The following is a 22527-nucleotide window of genomic DNA, read 5'->3' as shown; positions in this document are numbered from 1 at the left end:
TCACCTGGCCGGTGGCCGCAGTGCTTAGTAGCGGTTACTGGATAAGGTCTGCTCTGCGCGCTGCAGTGAGGGGCTGCTGATTCCGAGGTCAGATGAGCAGCAAGCCGAAATTAGCTTCTGGTCTGCAGCTTATTTTCCAGCTGCACAATATACGCAGCATTTCCCCTAGATGTGAAATACCCTACAGTGCTCACATAATACTGCTATATAGTGCCTACCCATCATACTATGAACACACAAGAGTGCTACACGGGGCCAAAATGAAACAGATTTATTAAGTTTGAGAGAACTTGACAAACCAGAAAAAAAGTTAATAGTTCAAAGCAATACTTTATAACTAAAAGCAGAAAAGGAGAAGCAAGAGATGTACATTCCCCAATAGCCGTGGGGACACTTCCTGGGACCCAGACATTGCCAGCTGGTCGTCAACTGTGAATGATAACTGAGATAGTCAACCATGAAAATTGCCTATCAGCGTATGGTTAGGCATTCACACCATGTGACTGCTTCCAAAGTTGAAGTGCTTTTTCAATCCCTTCCTGAAGGTTAGTGCAGAATATTTTAGTACCTACTAAAGTAAGGGTGAGTCCACTTCTTTTAAACAAGTCAGATGTTTCTTTCAACAGATTACTGTGGTTAATGCACACTACACCACTACCTTCAAGATGTATTGAAACAGCGTTGTTGATCTTGTTGCAGGCCCGGTCAAGTCTTCTACCTGAATATGGAGCTGGCCTTTTACGTATGCACACCATCTGCGACCATACAATAACTGCTAATGGAAGTATAGATTTCAACTTCAATAGATCATCCCGTATATATTGAGTCAGTTCCTTTGTCCTAGTAGAAGCAAGTTCGCTTTCCCCAGCATGCACAATCAGTATATCAGGGTGTCCGTATTTTTTTGCATAATGTGAAACTGCAGGTATAACATCATCCCAAGGAAGTTTTTCATGTTCCAGCCAGCGAATGGTGGCCTTTGAACGCGGGAAACCCAACTGTCGTCCATCTGGTATCTTCGACATTCTTCTGTATACTGAAGTAATAAAATAGTTTCCAAGAATCCACACCAAGCGTGGTCGGAGATCTACAGGAACAAGGTTAGACAAAAAATGTCATTTGTACGTACACAGACTCTTCCCAACCTACCTAATCATAGTCCAGTATAACGTCCACCCATACAAGTAACGTTGGTAGCCACGTTAAAGGTGAGGTTTCAAGGTTTTAGGTGGGCAAACCAAAGCAAGGGTCTTATTAGGACCACTAGTGAAGTATATGGCCTACAAGTATTAATGTGAAGACACCACTATGGATGAAGAATTTAGAGAAACCCAGTTTAAGGCTGGATTCAGACGACCGTATATCGGCTCGGTTTTCACGCCGAGCCGATATACGGTGTCCTCATCTGCAGGTGGGGGGGGGGGGGGGAGGATGGAAGAGCCAGGAGCAGGAACAGAGCTCCCGCCCCCTCTGCACTATTTGCAATGAAAGGAGGCGGGGCGGGGCTAAATTTCACAAATTAGCCTCGCCCCCACCCCTCCCCATTGCAAATAGTGCGGAGGGGAGGCAGAGAGGGGGCGGGAGCTCAGGGCACTGCTCCCGGCTCTTCCAGGCCCCCCCCCCCTGCAGAGAGAGACGACGTATATCGGCTGGGCGTGAAAACCCAGCCGATATACGGTCGTCTGAATCCAGCCTAAAGGTGTATTCTGGTAACGCAAAGCTGCTATGGAATGATCATCAACTGTTAAAGTTTACAATGCGGTACGGCTTTGAATTTTGTGTCAGTAGCTCTAAAACCAGGACCTTCTCCTGACACTTCAGAGTAAAGAAAAACTTCGGCAGCATCAGAGGTGCTAATCCATAAAGAAGATTTTTATTCCTCCATCACATACAAAAAGGCCACGTTTCGCCCATGTTGGCCTTTCTCAAGCTCAAATACAACTGTGATATCCCACATATAAATAGTCCTACACAAAAAATTACATCCAATAGACAGAACACACATTGTAAGCCCCCACCCCATCCACAGGTGTGATACATTATGGTCACACACATCAGTTGGTAGTTGCCGGTGTTCCAGTGACTCCCGTTCCTCTCAATGACCGTCACTCTGATCTGGCGTCCCACTGGAGTTAGTGCGCATGCGCAGACATGTATCCATAGCGCAGGCGCGGGAAGATAATCCATCGCGCAAGATCTCCCTGCCGTGTCACCAGCCGCGGCCATCTTGAAAGTATCGCGCATGCGTAGAAGCTATATTAGCTCCGCAATGACAATCTGTGGCTGGGAAACCCAATCTTCTGTGTGCAAGCGCGTACTCCATTCAAAGTAATATATCTCCCCAATCGGTACAGAGATGATGCCAAACCAAGAGAATATTTCTTCTTTTAGCCTTGTAAGCCAAGCTTTTAGGTTGAAAAAAGGTGACCACTGAGTCTGGAGATTTAAGTGTTATACTTACCTCCCCCATCGTTTCCCCCGATGTCACCGCTGAAAGCCGCCACTCAGTGCATTGAGCAGCGCTGCTAAGTAGTCAACCCGTATAATTTTATAATGGGCAGACTACTTAGCAGAGCCGCTCAATGCAATGAGTGGCGGCTTCCAGTGCTCACACCGGGGGAGGTAAGTATAACACTTAGATCCCCGGACTCAACAGTCACCTACTTTCAACCCACAAGCTTAGTCTCTTTAACCCCTTCCTGCTGCAAGGCGTACATTTACACCCTGCAGCATTGGGGTATGTATGAAAAGAGATCTCTCTTCATACAGCACCAATAAGCTGCGCGGCTGATCGGCGCTGTTAACTCTTTAAATGCCACTGTCATTTCTGACGGCCCCTCCGTGATGAAATTGCAGGGAGACGTGTGGGTGTCATGGCAGTTGGGGGCCTTCTGAAAGGCCCCAGGGCTGTCTTGGCAGTATCCTATGGCATGACATCATACTGCAGGAGCGATCAAAGCATCGCAAGTAGGGATGAGCAAGTATACTCGCTAAAGCACTACTCGTTCGAGTAATGTGCCTTAGCCGAGTATCTCCCTGCTCGTCCCTGAAAATTCGGGGCCGCCGCAGGGCAGGGAGCTGCGGGGGAGAGCGGGGAGGAACGGAGAGGAGATCTCTCTCTCCCGCCCGCTCTCCCCTGCTCCCCAACGCAACTCACCTGTCAGCTGCGGCGGCTCTTGAATCTTCAGGGACGAGCAGGGAGATACTCGTCTAAAGCACATTACTCGAGCGAGTAGTGCTTTAGCGAGTATACTCGCTCATCCCTAATCGCAAGTTGTTGTTCCCTATGGATACTAAAAGAAAAAAAAAAAAAAGTAACAATAAGAACAATAAAGTTTTACTAATTATGAAACAAAAAAATAAAAAAGAGGTGCGTCATTTAGAAGTTAAGCGCCAATTAATTGCCCCATCTGAAAGGGCCCGTAGGCTCACATTACATTAGCGTTTATCCTATTGTCAGGCTTTCTTTGTTGTGTTTCTTGGAGCAGAGACAGAATTAAAATGGAATTAAACTGATCCGTTTTTACCAAAATTGATTTCCATGAGGTTTTTTTAAAAACAGAAAACTTTCCGTTTGCTTCTCTTAGGTTTCCATTTTTTTAAAGCGCTGCAAACTGGGCTTAAAAAAAAGCTGAACCTAATGGAGTGGAATCAAACAGAAAGCTTTCCGCTATTTTAAAAACCCCATCATAATTCTGTCTTTCTGCTCCAAAAATGGTACCGAAGGACAGAAAGCCTGAATGGAGAATAAATGCTGCTATGAATGAGCCCGAAGCGTAAGGGGGGGACTCACACAGGCGGATGCAGTTTCGGTCCGTGAAACACGCAACGTTTTTACGGACCAAAACTACCCAGATTTGGTCCTTGCTGCGTTTTTTTTGCACACGTATTCACTAGGTTTTTTTTTCGCATGCATGAAAACCAAACAGAAGGAGCACCAATGGATTCCTCCTATATTATTGCGTAAAAGCATGTGCAGCGTGGATCATGCGTATTCACTGTAGATTTTTAACGCTCCAATAGATTTGCGTGGGCGATTTCTGGTCTGCAATACCGACCAAAACAAGTTTTCCGCATGAGTGAAAAATGCATGTGTGTATAAACAATGCAAATCTGTGAGGTTTATGCTGTCCGTCCGTATAAAATCCGCACATAATACCGATGGTAAATATGCCCGTGGGAGCACAAGGCCCCCTCTCACACTCACCGTTGTTTATAGCGTTCAGTGCGGCGGTTCAAACACTGCGCTAAAGGCTGTAAAATGCTCCCACCGATTTCAATGGGGCCTCGCAGACTAGGATTCAAACGCAGCGTTTCTAATGCCGCAATTTGAGTATTGTCTGCTTTATTTTTGTGCAAATTAGCAATTCTTAACACAACCCATCACAATGATGGCGTCAGTTTAAAAACGCTGTTGAACGCTGTACAGTGCGTTCGAAAAAAGAAAAACACAATTTAGAACCCGGCAATTTGCTAACACTTGTGTGAGAGCGGCCTAAGAGTAAGCTCACACCTCTATCTGGGGAGGAAGAGAGGTTCCAACAAGCACATATATTGCAGTGTGGGGGGCCTGGTCACACAGTTATATCATAGCACAGGGAGAGAGGTTTGGCCCATACATATGCCGCTGAGGAGGGGGAAAATGGGTTTGACCCACATGTATGCTGCTGGGGAGGGGAGGGAGAGGGGTTTGACCCACATGTATGCTGCTGGGGAGGGGAGGGAGAGGGGTTTGACCCACATGTATGCTGCTGGGGAGGGGAGGGAGAGGGGTTTGACCCACATGTATGCTGCTGGGGAGGGGAGGGAGAGGGGTTTGACCCACATGTATGCTGCTGGGGAGGGGAGGGAGAGGGATTTGACCCACATGTATGCTGCTGGGGAGGGGAGGGAGAGGGGTTTGACCCACATGTATGCTGCTGGGGAGGGGAGGGAGAGGGATTTGACCCACATGTATGCTGCTGGGGAGGGGAGGGAGAGGGGTTTGACCCACATGTATGCTGCTGGGGAGGGGAGGGAGACGGGTTTGACCCACATGAATGCTGCTGGGGAGGGGAGGGAGACGGGTTTGACCCACATGAATGCTGCTGGGGAGGGGAGGGAGACGGGTTTGACCCACATGAATGCTGCTGGGGAGGGGAGGGAGACGGGTTTGACCCACATGTATGCTGCTGGGGAGGGAGGGAGAGGGGTTTGACCCACATGTATGCTGCTGAGGAGGGGGAAAATGGGTTTGACCCACATGTAGGCTGCTGGGGAGGGGAGGGAGAGGGGTTTGACCCACATGTATGCTGCTAGGGAGGGAGAGGGGTTTGACCCACATGTATGCTGCTGCGGAGGGGAGGGAGAGGGGTTTGACCCACATGTATGCTGCTGCGGAGGGGAGGGAGAGGGGTTTGACCCACATGTATGCTGCTGCGGAGGGGAGGGAGAGGGGTTTGACCCACATGTATGCTGCTGCGGAGGGGAGGGAGAGGGGTTTGACCCACATGTATGCTGCTGCGGAGGGAGAGGGGTTTGACCCACATGTATGCTGCTGCGGAGGGAGAGGGGTTTGACCCACATGTATGCTGCTGGGGAGGGAGAGGGGTTTGACCCACATGTATGCTGCTGGGGAGGGAGAGGGGTTTGACCCACATGTATGCTGCTGTGGAGGGGAGGGAGAGGGGTTTGACCCACATGTATGCTGCTGCGGAGGGGAGGGAGAGGGGTTTGACCCACATGTATGCTGCTGCGGAGGGGAGGGAGAGGGGTTTGACCCACATGTATGCTGCTGCGGAGGGAGAGGGCTTTGACCCACATGTGTGCTGCTGCGGAGGGAGAGGGCTTTGACCCACATGTGTGCTGCTGCGGAGGGGAGGGAGAGGGCTTTGACCCACATGTGTGCTGCTGCGGAGGGGAGGGAGAGGGCTTTGACCCACATGTATGCTGCTGCGGAGGGGAGGGAGAGGGGTTTGACCCACATGTATGCTGCTGGGGAGGGGAGGGAGAGGGTAGATTGCAGTAAATGTGATGTCCTCCATAGTACATAGGCTCCTCTGTCAGACACCGTATTCTTCTCTAGAAGCAACGTTTTTAGCGGAGCATTCCTCCATGATTTGGAATACAACGGCGCATATTACAAATACTTTTCTTCAGGATTCATAGAGTCCTTCACAAAAGCATCCTGTGTGTCTCCATATAAAATCAGAGGAGCGTGGAGGTGCAGTAAGGCCTCATGCACACGGCAGGGCCAGATTCCAGCTGCGGAATCCCTGACTGAGGCGGGTAACGCTGCGTACCTGTCATCTTCTTACCTGGCGTCCACGCGGACCTGTCTTCTTTTGGCTTCTCTGTACTGTGGATGGTCCACACAGCTCGCTGTCGGACATGCGCAGTACAGTTATTTTTTAAACTCCTTTTCCCACGGAATGCGCGGGTCAGATGGCTTCCATTGACTTCTGGACACACCGGATTCCGCAGCAAAAATCCGCCCGTGTGCGTGAGGCCTGAGGCCACTTCACACAAGCATGTGCTTATAGTGGGCCTCGTGTGGGGCAGAGTGTTAAGGCAGCAGAATGCAGTGACTGATTCTTCCATCCTTCCGAGGTCGGTAGAATGAGTACCCAGCTGGGTGGGGGGTAATAAATTACCTGAAAGCACTGCGGAATAAGTTGGCGCTATACAAATAACAAGTCTCTCTTTCTCTTCATTTTGCGAACGCATTTGCGGACTAAAGTATGTTTTTTTTGCGCACATCTGTGTACGTTACTGTACTTTTTGGCCGCATACAGCAAACAAAGATGCACCAGTTGAAACGGCTAACTAGTCCGAGTTCCAGATGTGTTCTTTGTTTCTGCACAATTACGCACTGTTTCACATATCTCCTGGCGTATTTAGCGCGAATTTGATTTTTATGAGACTTTGAGTGCGCAGGTCCGCAGGAAAAGAGAGCATGCTAAATTTTGTTTTTGTCGTAACAGAGAAAATAGGCGCAAGTGAAACAAACCATTGAAATTTCTGCGTATTGCTTGCACAAATACATCCATGTGAAGGAGGCTTCGAGTCATCAGGATGTATCACTTTCTGCTATGCGTTTTTGTTTGCACCGAAGCACAACACATTTGTGCCGTGAACGAGACGCTTTTGCGCATTTGCGCACATCCCATAGACCTCTATGAGGCCCTATTTTTTTCGTGCAAAGAAAGGAAATGGGAACAAACCCAATGAAATCACTGGGTTCTATTCTCTGCATTTTGAGCACACATACTTTGCGTACGCAAATAAGTCCATGTGAAGGAGCCCTTACCCTTGTAAAGAGGAGCTGCACCATTTCCAGACTTATCAGTTTTAGTAAATTCTTGAACTTGAAATAATTGCAGGGCAGGTTTTCTTAGAACTTTATGTTGTGCGGTTCCTCAGTTATTCCTCCTGGAAGTTCATCAATAAACTGATAACTGGGCAATACCATTCCTTTTATATAAGGGGTTTATTCATACACAGCCTGAGGGTGGATTCAGACTACTGTATATCGGCTCGTTTTCAGGCCAAGCCGATATACAGTGTCTCCATCTGCAGGAAGGGGGGGGGGGAGGATGGAAGAGCCAGGAGCAGGAACTGAGCTCCCGCCCCCTCTTCACTATTTGCAATGAAAGGAGGTGGGATGGGGGCAGGGCTAAGTTCCAATAATTAGCCCCACCCCCATCCCACCTCTCCTCATTGAAAATAGTGCAGAGGGGCGGAGAGGAGGCAGAGAGGGGGCGGGAGCTCAGAGCACTGCTCCCGACTCTTCCAGGCTCCCCCCTGCAGAGAGGGACGCAGTATATCGGCTGGGAGTGAAAACCCAGCCGATATACGTTCGTCTGAATCCAGCCTGACACGGACAGCACTGATAGGACAATAAGAACGCACCCCTATATGATCACGCCCTGTTGTCACATTATTCATAAATTTCTAGGAGGAACAGCAGATCGTAGAGTTCTAGAAAAAGAATTATGAGAATATAAGTACTTATGCTGCCTGTCCACGAGCATTCTTGAATTGCGATCCCCGTGGCGATAATCTGTCCGCAGGGAACGCAATGCACAATTTCCATAGCATTGCTCTGGAAAGCACAGCCCCCTTGTCTACGAGCGAAGAATCATAGTGATTCTCCGCTCGCGGACCGCAATTCACAGCATGCTGCGAATTGCCGCAATTCTCCGCGGTCAGTTTATCTGTCAGATAGGCTGAACGCGGAGATCCGTCTCCAAGCGCCTGCTCCCTGGCGGCGGGGATCCACCGTGGGATACCGCAACGCCTGTGGACAGGACAATAAGAACGCACCCCTAACTGATCACACCCTGTTGTCAAATTATTCATAAATTTCTAGGAGGAACAACAGAGTAGAGTTCTAAAAAAAGATTCTTAAGAATTGTTATGGGAATATAAGTAAAACAGACCTGCGAGAGCTGATGGGTCCTCTTTAAGAAATAATGGTCTACCTGAAGAAGGGCAAAAATGTGATTTGCCCATGCCAGTACTAGCACCCAGCATTTTCAATAACATCGGGAAATTGAGGAATTGCTATTCTTGAGTTTCTCTTAGATTATCAAATACAAACCCTTACCTGGCGCAGGAAGACTAACCGGTATTGGTTCATACTGCTGACCTTTGCGTGCTGCATGCTGCTGACCTAGCAATACTGCAGCCGAACAGCTTTGGATCAACCTTTCCATACGTATTGCATCAGACACCTCAACCGTGCGATTGGCGTGGGCCGGAATGGGAACCCCCTCACTGCTACCACTATCTGGGAGTTGAGCTGATAACTTCTGGCCTGGCCGAGAGTCCGCTAACGGACTAATGTAGTCCTGCCCACTGTGGTCAACACTGGACTCATCATCCGACATGGATACAGTAACACCCACAGCACTACTTGGTCCACTGTCTGCGTCACGCTGCAAAGTCACATCAGACAAAGTCTGTGAATCTTTATCGTGGGCCTCGTTAACAGTATCTTGCAAATCAGAGTCTAATCTGAAGAGCTTCCTCCCAGGATGAAGCCCCTCTGAAGCCGGGCACTGCCCAGTGGCTGCTCCTGGAGGGTCCCTGTCGGAGCTGCTTATTCTGCACCGAGTTCTGGGCACTGGGGACGGGCTCCTGTGCTCAAGAGGTCTAACCCTCTTAGCACATGGCTGGGAATAATGGGTATTAGCTGCTGTTCCTTCATCTTCAAGAATTTCTACCACTGTGTCTTGTAGACAGTTTGGACCTCTCACCAGAGCTTCTGCATGGACCTTGGCAAGCACATCTTCCACAGAGGTGATATCATCATCTGGGGCAGTTGCTGCCCATTCGGATAAGCTATCAGATGAGTTTGATGATTCTTCATCTTCACAATGGGCCATGTTTATAAGACTTTTCATATCACAGTCTGCATTCTTCCCAGGATGAAGCCCCTCTGACGCCGGGCACTGCCCAGTGGCTGCTCCTGGAGGGTCCCTGTTGGGGCTGCTTACTCTGCACAGAGTTCTGGGCACTGGGGACGGGCTCCTGTGCTCAAGTGGTCTAACCCTCTTAGCACATGGCTGGGAATCCTCAGTATCAGCTGCTGCTCCTTCCTCTTCAAGGGCTTCTGCCATGGTCTCTTGAATCCATTCTTTACCTCTCAGCAGAGCTTCTGCCTGGAACTTTGCAAGCAGATCTTCCATGCCTGCAGACATTGCTGAAGCTCTGCAGCACAGCTCACACTTCCGTGTATATCAGTGCAGGCCAAACTCCTCCTCATCCTCTCTGACTTCCCAGCATGCTCCAGCACACTCCAGTGTAAACTGGTGGGAGGAGATCAGCAGTGCAGACATAGGCAAGGATCACTCACTGCTTGCAATGCCCTGTGTATAGCAAATGCCCCCTTCTGCGTGTGCCCAGTGCCCACGTCCAGCTCTGTGTGTACAGTATACATGTGCCAGGATGTGAAATGTCAGATAATGATGTCATCACACTTTATTACATTAGGTGTTGCAGTAAAGGGAATCTATCACCTACTTTTAACCCTATGAGCTGAGCTTATGGACTGCAGGTGACCCATGGAATCCGGGGATGTTTTATCCTCATCCTCCCCGTCGTTCCCCCGGTGTCAGCGCTGGAAGCAGCCGCTCAATGCATTTAATAATGCTGCTAAGTCCGTCCACCCTCAAATTACAACGGGCGGACTACTGAGCAGCGCAGAGAACTGCGACACGAGGCCACAAGAAACAGGACAGCATGACCTCCTTTTTCAAACCCCTCAAAACCTGAGCACCAAGGAAACTTTTTGAACTATGACTTCTTTCCCGACCATCTCGCCGGGCGTTACAGAGACAGCCGTGCGCAACATCCTTACGCCCTTCTTATAACTCCCATTGAAGTGCACTGCTTCCGCGGCAAATATGCATCCCATTACTTTTAATGACAATCTGCCCCATAGTCTATATAGCACAGATTATTTTCCACACGAATTTGAAATCCACATGTGGAAAAAAAAGAACAAACCTGTCACCTTTTGGACCAGATTCGGCGCCATTTTCAGTTGGAATCTGTGGAAGCTCAGCTGAAAATTTCTGCTGCTGTTTTTAGAGGTGGCATCCACATGGAAACATTCACATTGGATTCCGCCATGTGCATATATCCTGGGGATGCATCAGGGCAAAAACACACTGTCATAGGCGCAACTACGCTCGCCGAGATAGAGAGACGTTTTTTCCCCTTCAGCGGCTTTTCAAACCGCGGGAAGATAGGTGCTGCCCGATCTTCCCTGCACAATGTGTTCACTACGTGCAGGGACGGTAGGACAGGTCCTATCTCTTCTTGGCTGTAGTATTCACAGCCAAGGAAAGAGCTAGTGAAAACGGAACCACTGAACTCCTATTGAGATCAGTGGCTTCGTTTTGTCCCGTTATATGGCCGTGATTATCACGGCCGTATAAGGGGAGAAAAACATGCTCATGTGTCTTCGCCCTGACCATGAGGTACTATTACTTTGTGGTGGCACAAAAGGTACTAGGTAAGGGATAGATGCATGGCTTAACAAAATTCGCCATGGCGCACCTACCATGCTACATGCTGTTTTCATGCTTTTTGGGAAATATCCAAAAGTAGCAGATAAAAGTGGAAAGACATGGGTCATTTGCTTCTTTGCCAAAGGCTGTGATGAATTAGTAATGTGTATTGCATAGCTGCAGCACTGAATGGGTTAACTGTCTGGTATGTGAGTTGTCTGTCTGGAAAATATATCTGTTTGTTAGTCATGTGATCATGTTCTGCCTCACACGCTTTCTCTCTAACAACACACTCCTCGACCCCCTCCAGTCTGGTTTCCACTCTCTACACTCGACTAAAGCTGCCCTCACAAAAGTATCAAATGACCTGATGATGGCAAAGTCGAGGGACGACTATTTCCTACTAATCCTCCTTGACCTGTCTGCTGCATTTGACACTGTCGACCATGACCTCCTTCTCACTATGCTCCTCTCTATTGGTCTAAAGGATACTGCTCTCTCCTGGTTCTCCTCCTACCTCTCTGACCACTCCTTTAGTGTCTCCTTTGCTGGTTCTATCTCTGCTCCACTTCCTCTCACTGTTGGGGTACCCCAGGGCTCGGTCATTGGTCCCCTTCTCTTCTCTATCTATACAGCCGTAATTGGACAAACCATCCACAAATTTGGCCTCCATTACCATCTCTACGCTGATGACACCAACTATACACCTCCTCTCGTGAGGTCTCTGAACCATTCCTCCAAAATATCACCGACTGTCTGTCCGCTGTCTCTAACACTATGTCCTCCCTTTTTATCAAACTTAACCTCTCTAAAACTGACCTCCTCGTCTTTCCGCCTTCCTAACGACCTCCCCTCAACATCTCCATTCCAGTGTCTGGCACCATCATAACCCCCAGACAGCATGCCCACTGCCTTGGGTCACACTGGACTCTGACCTCTCCTTTACCCCCCATATCCAATCTCTGGCCCAAACATGCCACATGCACCTCAGAAATATTGCTAAAATATGGCCAATCCTCACCATGGACACACTAAAGATATTCGTGGTCGCCCCCATCCACTCCCGACTTGACTACTGCAACTCGCTCTTTATCGACCTCCCCCGCACCAGACTCGCTCCACTCCTGTCCATACTAAATGCGGCAGCTAGGCTCATTTTTCTATCCAGCCATTACTCAGACGTCTCTGCACTATGCCAGTCGCTGCATTGGCTGCCCATCCACTGCAGAACTAAATTTAAACTCCTCAACCTCACCCACAAAGCTCTGCATGACGCCGTGTCACCGTACATCCCCTCCCTCCTGTCGATACACCACCCAGTCTGCTCACTCCAATCCACTAACACACTCAGACTAAACACCCCTCTAATATGAACCTCACATGCTTGCCTCCAAGACTTCACCAGAGCAGCAACCATCCTCTGGAACGCTCTACCCCAGGGCATCTGAACAATTCCTGATGCACGAAATTTCAGACGTGCCTTAAAAATGCACCTCTTCAGGGAGGCATACCAAATCCCTTGACCTAGTCCCCAACCCCTCCCTATGGCTCCCCACACCTTCCACCCTGCCTATCACATACGACCTCTACCCCTGCATCTCCTTACCGCCCCACCCCGTTTGCTTCCTAATAACTGATTTCCGCATGAAATCCCCTGCTGCCTGTGTTCTCCATGCTTCGTTCCCCCCACCTTGTACCTCCTGTACCACCCACACCCCATTTGTTTCAATCGAGTTGTACCTCACATTGTAATTGCTATATTGTTTGCATTTATCCCATGCTTGAAAGCGCTGTGGAATAAGTTGGCGCTATACAAATAAAGATCATTATTATCTTCTGCTATCCTTTAGGCTGGATTCAGACGAACGTATATCGGCTGGGTTTTCACGCCCAGCCGATATACGTCGTCTCTCTCTGCAGGGGGAGGAGGCTGGAAGAGCCAGGAGCAGTGCTCTGAGCTCCGCCCCCTCTCCACTATTTGCAATGGGGAGAGGCGGGATGGGGGCGGGGCTAATTCGGCCCACTTAGCCCCACCCCTGCCCCACCTCCTTTCATTGCAAATAGTGCAGAGGGGCGGAGAGAGGGTGGAGAGGAGGCAGAGAGGGGGTGGGAGCTCAGTTCCTGTTCCCCCCCTGCAGATGAGGACACCGTATATCGGCTCGGCGTGAAAACCGAGCCGATATACGGTCGTCTGAATCCACCCTTAATTTGTACTCACTGTCGCACCACTTTGTGTTTTGCACCATTCCTTGCTGGTGTGTATCTACTGTTTTGGACTGTTAATATTTTTCTCAAGTAAAGGTCGCCCTCAGACAGCCGGGTCGGATCCCGCTGCAAGAATTCTCGCAGTCGGATGCGACCAGTGCCCTGGTATTGACCTTATACTCACCGGTCCGGCGTCTTCTCTCTCTGCACTGTGATGGGACAGCTGGCTTAAAGCCGCACATGTGCAGAGCAGAGCCGGCACTTCACCAGTGACGTTTCTGTGCGGGCCTCTGCGAGGCTCACACAGCAATAGGACATGCCGCGATTTGTTTACTGCGCGAGTTTCCACGCGGTCTGCATAGGATTGCAATATCAAATGCAATCCTATGGCAGCGGGCACGGGCGGAAATTCTGCGGGAAATCACGGAATTTCTGCCCATGTGCAGGAGGCCAAAGGAGCACTGCCGACCGTTCCCAGCTTTGCTTTTAAACATTTCCTTGTGTGTGGACTACTTCTTTCTATCATCTGGATTCACCGCAGAGGAAGGAACGGTGGCGTCACAAGTGACAGGACTTTTTAAGTTAAACCACAACTTGGGTTACCCCCGTGAAACTTCCCCCAATGGTAACTTGGACGGGTCCCGTGTAGAGATGAGCGAGCATACTCGCTAAGGACAATTGCTCGATCGAGCATTGTCCTTAATGAGCATCTTCCCGCTCGGCAGAGAAGGTTCGGCTGCTAGCGCGGGTGATAGGTGAGTTGCGGCAGTCAGCAGGGGGCAGCGGGGGGAGAGAGGGAGAGAGAGATCTCCCCTCCGTTCTTCCCCGCTCTCCGCGCCCGCCGCCGAGCGGGCAGGTACTCACTAAGGGCAATGCTCGCTCGAGCAATTGCTCTTAGCGAGTATACTCGCTCATCTCTAGTCCCGTGCTACTCCCAGGGGAGGAGATGGTAGAACCCTCTGACAAGGCCTCAATCTACCCTGCTATCTCCTCGGTTGTGGTCCTGCTCCTCAGACGCTACACCACCAATATATGATCGGTGTGCGTCAAACCACTGATGCTCCCAAAAATGATGACAATGAAGAGGTCCCTTCAGGTGTAATAAGACGACACATCCTCCACTCATGATCATCTGGGTATCAGTAATAGGACTTGCACCGTTAGGTCAAGTTTTGGACCCATTCGATTCTTAGGCTAGGCCAGTGATTCCCAACTTGGGTGCCACGGCTCTCTGGCTGGAAATCACATTGGTATTGTTGTACCTTGACACAGTGGCATAGTAAGGTGGGTGCAGGAGGGGAACTGCCTCCTAGCACCGGTTAACCCTCCTCCAGCAGTCCTATCATGAGGGGACACACAGACCTGCAGAGCTGGCAGCATCCAGGACCTCCGATGATGTCATGTCATGTGATATCATGTGTGGGAGGAGTCAGGGATCACATGACCACGGGGGAGCTCAGTAAATGTAGGACTGTGCTGTGTTCTGTGTATGTGTTGGAGCTGTGGGGGTCAGGATGGATGGATGGAGTGAGTGGAGCTGTGGGGGTGAGGATGGATGGAGTGAGGGAGTGGAGCGGTGGAGGTTAGGATGGATGGAGTGAGTGGAGCTGTAGAGGTCAGGATGGATGGAGTGAGTGAGTGGAGCTGTGGGGATCAGGATTGTTGAATGGATTGAGTGAGTGAGTGGAACTGTGGGGACCAGGATGGATAGATGGATTGAGTAAGTGGAGCTATGGGGATCAGGATGGATGGATGGAGTGAGTGAGTGGAGCTGTGAGGATCAGGATGGATGTAGCAGAGTTGTGTGTGTGATGTCTGGGGATCAGGATGGATGTAGCGGAGCTGTGTGTGCAATGTCTGGGGATCATGATGGATGTAGTGGAGCTGTGTGTGTGATTTCTGGGGGTCAGGATGGATGTCCGGCCGGCCCTGCAGTGACAATGTTTGGGCCCGAGGATGAGAGCAGAGGAGCAGTAAATGTGGTACAACGAGGTATGTACCATGTACTGTATGTAATCTTGTATGTTTAGGTAGAATACGTTATACCAGCTGTACATATTATTATGTACAGGACATATCCAGGTTACATCAGCATCACTATATACAGGGGCTGTATATCTGCTGTATATAGTAATATGGAGCATGCTGGAGTAACCTGGGTATCTCCTGTATATATTTATATATGTACAGCTGGTATAAGTTAGACATCCCCTGTATATAGTGATGACCGAAAGTCAAATAATACATTGTAATAAGACACGCCTCTGATCACACCATGACCACACCCCCTTTTGGTAAGGGTGCCGCGCCATAAACATTTTTCCCATGGGTGTCCCAGGGATGAAAAGGTTGAGAAACACTGGGCTAAGCCAACAGTGTGTGTGATTGGTGATGTCAGAACCCGGGGACCCTCTCCAGCAGAGCAACCGTTGCACCCTGAATGCTTACTGGCACATCCGTACACATGGCATGTTAGGGATTACCACTCAGCCACTTTTTTCTGATGATAAGTAGGGGTCCTAAGGGTAACACAAAACCATTTCAGGTAATTTCTACCCACGTCCATCAATCTGATTTGAAAACATGGCTGTATTACTTTTAAGTTTGACTCAGAACTCAGCTGAAACAGGGCTCAGAGTTAAAGAGGTGGGCCCCACTGGCCTTTCCTCACCCCTGTCATCACGACAGGCAGCTCTCTCCCTATACACAAGCAGGGAGAAGAGTTGTCACACTTGATACTGTGGGCTAGGAGAGTGTGGTACGGCCGGCCTCTTTGACTCGAGAACTCTAAGTCAAACCTGTAAGTATGCCTTTTCCCACAACATAGCAGCATTTCAATATAAACCGTACCAAATGGGTATATCTTTCCCGGGTTCATACCGCCTATTGTTCGGGCAGCATGAACATGGTGACAGGCTTCCTCAAAGGCCCTTTTACACGGGCCGATTATCGGGCAACAGGTTCCTCCAACAATGGGGCCGTGTAAAAGGGCCAATGAATGAGTAAATGCTTCTTCGTTGGCTAATCAAATTTCAGCAAACATAAAAATACTTCCTGATAGGCTTTTCACATGGGGAGATGTAGAGCCAATGAAATGAACTACCGTTCATCCCCATAACAGAGATTCTCATTCCATGTAAAACAAAGCCAACAAGCGCCCATGAAAAATAGCTCTTCTCTTCCCTTTCCTCCGATATGTATAGGATTTCCATTCACATTTCTTTTCCCTACCATCTGAGCAGCCTCTTGGTTTCCTGGCAACTCACAACCCCCAGGAATGTTTTTGCTTTTTCAGTACTTTTATCCTGTACTATTGTATCTTGTCACCACCGAAAGTAGTGGTGGAGACAAGATTGACAGGCTGGTGACGCCCCCTGTTCCTGATTGACTGTACAGCTCCCCTTCCTCTGCTGAGCACTCCTGCCTTCTCCGCTGCTCATCACTCTGGCCTTCTCCGCTGCTACAGCTTTGCGTCCTCTGCTCAGCATTCTGTCCTTCTCTGCTGCCACTGCCGTCATCCTTAGACACATTCTCTGCTCATCACTCTGGCCCGGGTAAGAGTTTTGCGGTGAGGAGGTTTGGGGGGGTTGGGGGGTCATCCTCTGCTCAACACTCCGGCCCGGGTGAGAGCTTTGCGGCAGGGGGGTCGTCCTTTGCTCAGCACTCCGGCCTGGGTAAGAGCTTATGAATGTAGAATTATGTTTGAGCCATAAACACCGGGATTTCTAATATAAGTTTATATTTTTTTTGTGAATTATCCATATTATTGCCAACCCCCAGCTAACATCTCCTGTACCTGATATTTCCTTTCATCCAATGAGATAATGTCAGGGCCAGGTCAAAGCCTGTTGAGGCCTCTGGACAGGCCTTTTTGGAAGTTAGGAAATAAAATGTAACGCTGTCTAAATAAGTCTAGTTCCAAAATCAAATACTGTACAGTGCTCACATAATACTGCCATATAGTGCTTACCCAGTCCCATACTGTGAACACACAAGACTGCTAGACGGGGCCAAAGACTAAATATATTAATTAACTTTAAAAGAACGTGACAAATCAGACAGAAGTTAATCCAAAACAAAACTATATAACAAGGAGCACCATGACGTGTATACATCCCAATAGCCGTGAGTATATTGGCTCTTCAAAAAAACACCTCCTGGGACCCAGACATTGCCAGCTGGTCGTCATCCATGAATGATATCTGAGATAGTCAACCACGAGAATTGCCCTTCCATGGTATGGTTAGGCGTTATACCATGTGACTGCTTCCAAAGTTGAAGTGCTTTGTCAATCCCTTCCTGAATGTCAATGTACCATATGTCCTTACCTGCTCAATAACATATACTTATGTGAACGAACCCATTGAAATCAATGGGTTCTATTCACTGCATATTGAGTGCGCATGAGCGCCACCTTTTGCTCATGCATTCGCATATTTTACTGTACTTTTTGTGCGTGCAAGTCGTGCGCAATTGCGCATGCAAAAGAATATGTACCGAGGCTGCCAGCCATTGAAATGGCTAATTAGTCTGAGCTCTAGCTGTCTTCTTTATCCTGTGCAATTCCGCAGTGTTTGACAGATCTGCAGCTCATTTTGAGTAAAAAAAAATATACACCAATGGGCGGATTTTCACTCCGATTTTGATGCGGAAACGCTGCAGATTTTGCCAAGAAATTTTCAGCTGCAGAAAATGCACAGCATTTCCGCTACACGTGAAGTACCCTAAATAAGTCTAGTTTCTAAACAAAAGTACCCTACAGTGCTCACATAATACTGCTATATAGTGCCTACCCAGCACCATACTATGAACACACAAGAGTGCTACACGGGAGGAAAATGAAACAGATTTATTAGTCTTTGAGAGAACCTCACAAACCAGAAAAAAAGTTAATAGTTCAAAGCAATACTTTATAACAAGAAGAAGCAAGAGATGTACGTTCCCCAATAGCCGTGAGTATACTGGCTCTTCAGAAACACTTCCTGGGCCCAGGCATTGCCCGCTGGTGGTCAACCGTGAGAATTGCCCTTCCATGACATGGTTAGGCGTTATACCATGCCACTGCTTCCAAAGTTGAAGTGCTTTTATCAATCCCTTCCTGAATGACCTTACCTGCTCAATTAAGGTGGACTTCATCTTCCCTAAACAAGTGAGATGAATCACCTGTTTAGTGATGGAGTCTACCTTATGAAGAACTTAAAGAGAAACCCAGCTTAAAGGGTTATTCTGGTAACGCAAAGTTGCTGTCAAATGATCATCAAATATTATAGTTTGCAATGCGGTACGGCTTTGGATTGTGTGTCGGTAGCCCTAAAACCAGGACCTTCTCCTGGCACTTCAGAAGACTTCATTCCCAGGTTTCGCTGCATACAACCTGTAGGTATTCTAGCGCTACTGGTCCGGTTGGCTCAGTAGGAACGACTAGGGATTTTTTTTTTCTCTTCAGCTCTCGGTACTAGATTGCTGACCAATAGCAGGGCAGCGCTTAGAGGGAACGCACACAGGAAGGAAGTAGAGGGGGAAATTCTATGAAATGTAGTTTCAAACTGCATTTCGGCAGGGATGCTGGTACACATCAGAAACCGAGGACAGGAGAAGAAGGTAATGGCTGCTCGATTTATACCCATAACCAGCTGTGCATAAACATGGCGCAAGCACCTATAATATCCAGAATATTTGAAAATTGACTTTACAACCAGAATACCCCTTTAAAGGAGTTGTATCACAAATGAAAGTTGTCCCCTATCCAGAGAATAGGGAATAACTTGCTGATCGGTGGGCATCTCACAACTGAGACCTCCAGCCAATCTCAAGAATAGAGGTCTCGTGCACCCCTCACTGCGGGGTTACTGCACCCCCTGCAGTGAACAGGCAGCTGATATAATTTTAGAGCATCTTTTCTTAGAACTTTATGTTGTGCTGTTCCTCAGTTAGGGCTCCTTCCTACAGACGGATTTCCGCCACGTGATATGCGGCGGAAATCCGCTTCGTTGCCCGCAGCTATTAGGTTCTATTGAATTCCGCACCGTCAAATCACCCGTCCTCACCCGCGGCATGCTCTATTTGCTGCGGGTGTACGCGCGGACGGCTTCCATTCACAGCGGATAATAGCGTGCTACAGCGGATAATAGCGTGAAACCACTTCCCCGCCTACCGCGTGATATGACGCAGCCATTGCGTCACGGGACGCTGCAGGCGCGTCACACGACGCGTCACACGCTCTATTGCGCCGAAGCGTCATGCGGGGCGTAGGACACCGGATACGGAGGTAAGTATTGGGGTCTCTGGGGGGGTGCCGGAATTCCGCGGCGGAGCCCGTCACGGCCGTGTGAAGCCGGCCTTACTCCTCCTGGAAAAGTATCAATAAATTGATAACTAGGTGTGGCCATTCCCCTTATGTAAGGGGCATGTCCCTACACAGTCTGACACAGAAAGCACCCATTGGGCAATAGGGACATGTCCCCAACTGATAACACCCAGGTGTCAATTTATTCATAAACGTCTAGGAGAAATAGGAGCACAACAAAGAGTTGCTCCCGAATTGTTAGATTTCTCAAAAGTTTCTCGAACTCTAAGGCCTCCTTCACACGGGCGCACCGCATCGCTGCGAGAAAATCGCAGCGATATTGCATCGCTGCACTGTATGATATCGCTGCGATTTTCTCGCAGCAATACCGCGATTTTGTAGCGCTACAAAGTCACAAGTGACGCTACAAAATCACGCGACTTTGTATCATCTGCTACTGTCAAAGTTGCATCGCATCGCATGCGAACCGCGTTTTCGTGAGATGCGATGCAACAGAGAGGAAGGCTCCATAGAGAAACATGGGCTACAAAACCTCAGGTGTCGCGGGCATATCGCTGGACCTGCGAGGTTTGTGTGTCGTTTTGTAGCATGCTACAAAGCATCTCATGTGTGAAGGAACCCATAGGAAACCATGGGCTTCTCATACGTGCGATTTGTAGCAACGTAGCAATGCTACAAAATCGCGCGACTTTGTCGCCCATGTGAAGGAGGCCTAGAGCGACCCTCTGATTTCTGTACAAAATTGTGTCCTATAAGGGGAGGAGGTACATTACTTGCAATTGATTTGGTCAGCTGTCATTCATATCAATGCCATAGTGCATTGATAGTGTTAGGAGTACTGATGCACTATACCTGCAATGTGATTGGCCAGCTCTGTTCACGCGATATTAGCACTGGCCAATCACAGAGCAGTTCATTGAATAATTAGAAAACAGCAGCAGTCATTTTGGTCACGTGCCAGTACTAGCGATCAGCATTTTCAATAACATCAGGAAATTGAAGAATTGCTCTTTTTTATTTCTCGAAGGGCTCCCACACACTTGCGATTGCGTTTTTTGGTAACGCCATTGTCAATGGGACTTTCTATTATAAAAAAACACATGCAACTGCATTTTTGGGGCATTGCGTTGCGTTTTTAACATTAGAAAGTCCCATTGACAACCGCGTTAACAAAAACCGCAATCGCAAGTGTGTGGGAGCCCTTAGATTGAAGGTAAACCCAGTGATCAGATTCCTTTACCCAGAAACTCTCAGCTGACTCCAAGATTCAGGCCTCAAAAGGACAAATTGTAAAATATAAACCCTTAGGCCTCCTTCACACGGGCGACACTGCATCGCCTTGAAAAAATCGCATCGCTGGTCCATGTGATATCGCTGCGATTTCCCGCAGTGATACTGCAAATTTTACATGCGGGGATAGTTATTTTTTTGAAGGGGGGGCTTGAAATATAAGCCCTACCCTGAAAATATGCCCTGGCTGCCGGAAAAGGAAAAAAAAACTGTTTACATCACCTAGAAACGCTGTCTAGGGTTTCCTCAGCAGCTTCCTCTTGGGCCCCGACACTCTTCTTCTCCATCTCCTCTGGCCGGGGATTGAAAAATTCCAACCTCCTGGAAGCGCTGGCTGTGATTGGCTGAGACTTAGCCAATCAGAACCAGCGCTCGATGAATGGTTGCGATTGATTCATCGAGCACTGGCTCTAATTGGCTAAGCATCAGCCAATTACAGCCAGCGCTTCCAGGAGACGGGGATGAAGAAAAACAGTGTCAGGGACCCAGAGGAAGCTGCAGATGTGTCGGACAGTTCTTCTAAGGTGATGTATACTTTTTTATTTATTTTTCCTTGCAGCTAATGCTTAGTTTAGGGTTTTGACAGTAGGATTTCCTACTGTCAAAATTGCATCGCACCGCACGAAAATCGCATTTTCATGCGATGAAACAGAGATGAAGGCTCTATAGGGAAACATGGGCTACAAAACCTGACAAGTCACGGACAGATCACCGAAGCTGCGAGGTTTTTGTGACGGGTTGTTGCATGCTACAAAACATCGCACGTGCACCTACATGCATTTTGTAGCATTAGTCGCCCATGTGAAGGAGGCCTTAGGCCACTCTCACACAGCAGCGCAGCCGCAATTTTTCTTTTGTTTTCGTCCGCAGCTCCCTGTGGCCAACAGCGGTGTTTAGCACACCTCATCATTGAGGAGGTGCGCTAAACACAAAAAAATAGAACAGATCCCGCTCGAAGATCGAGCGCATGTCTGGAGGCCCTATTGATTTCACTGGGAGCATTATACCGTGATTAACGCGGCATTCAAAACGTTGCGTTAATCGTGGTAAAAAGCGTCTGTGTGGTAGAGGCCTTACCTGGCGCAGAAAGATTAAGCGGCTTTGGTGCATGCTGCCGACGTATGCTTGCTGCAGCCGAACAGCTTTGGATCAATCTTTCTATACGTACTGCATCAGACACCACAACCGTGCGCTTGGCGTGGGACGTAAGGGGAACCCTCCCACTGCTACTATTAGGGAGTTGAGCTGTCAACTGGTCTGGCCGAGAGTCTGCACACTGACTAAAGTTGTCCTGCTCACTGTGGTCAACACTGGACTCATTGTCCGCCATGGATACAGTAACAGTGACCGCACTACCTGGTCCACTGTCTGCGTCACGCTGCAAAGTCGCATCAGACAAAATCCGTAAATCTTCATCATGGGCCTCGTTAACATCATGTTGCAAATCAGAGTGTAATTTGAATGGATTCATGTTAGGATGAAGCCCCTCTGAAGCCGGGCACTGCCCAGTGGCTGCTCCTGGAGGGTCCCTGTCGGGGCTGCTTAATCTGCACCGAGTTTTGGGCACTGGGGACGGGCTCCTGTGCTCAAGAGGCCTAACCTTCTTAGCACATGGCTGGGCATCCTCGGTATCAGCTGTTGCTCCTTCATCTTCAAGGATTTCTGCCACTGTGTCTTGCAGCCATTGTGCACCTCTCACCAGAGCTTCTGCCCGGAACTTGGCAAGCA

The 22527-nt window shown here is 48.8% G+C and overlaps 1 protein-coding gene across 1 annotated transcript; it reads right to left on the bottom strand.

Annotated features, from left to right (window-relative positions):
* Positions 1-256: 256 nt before the first annotated feature.
* Positions 257-9739, bottom strand: LOC136580182 (uncharacterized). Its single transcript, XM_066580531.1, has 2 exons — positions 8588-9739; positions 257-1087 (listed from the first exon to the last, which is right to left on the bottom strand). The coding sequence occupies exons 1-2, from the start codon at positions 9681-9683 to the stop codon at positions 483-485; spliced, it is 1701 nt and encodes a 566-aa protein (XP_066436628.1). The 5' UTR covers positions 9684-9739; the 3' UTR covers positions 257-482.
* Between the last annotated feature and the right edge of the window lie 12788 nt (positions 9740-22527).

This window comes from Eleutherodactylus coqui, chromosome 10 (genome assembly GCF_035609145.1).
Source record: "Eleutherodactylus coqui strain aEleCoq1 chromosome 10, aEleCoq1.hap1, whole genome shotgun sequence".
NCBI classification, from domain to species: domain Eukaryota; kingdom Metazoa; phylum Chordata; class Amphibia; order Anura; family Eleutherodactylidae; genus Eleutherodactylus; species Eleutherodactylus coqui.
Note: the sequence above shows the minus strand (reverse complement) of the source record. Positions and strands in the feature narration are given on the sequence as shown.

What these genes read in the sequence shown, in the direction of transcription:
- LOC136580182 (XM_066580531.1), bottom strand. Translation starts at nt 9,683, where the DNA reads ATGTCTGCAGGCATGGAAGATCTGCTTGCAAAGTTCCAGGCAGAAGCT. An exon ending in GGTTAGTCTTCCTGCGCCAG is followed by an intron (nt 1,088 to 8,587) that starts GTAAGGGTTTGT and finishes TTGTTCCTGTAG; the next exon opens with ATCTCCGACCACGCTTGGTG.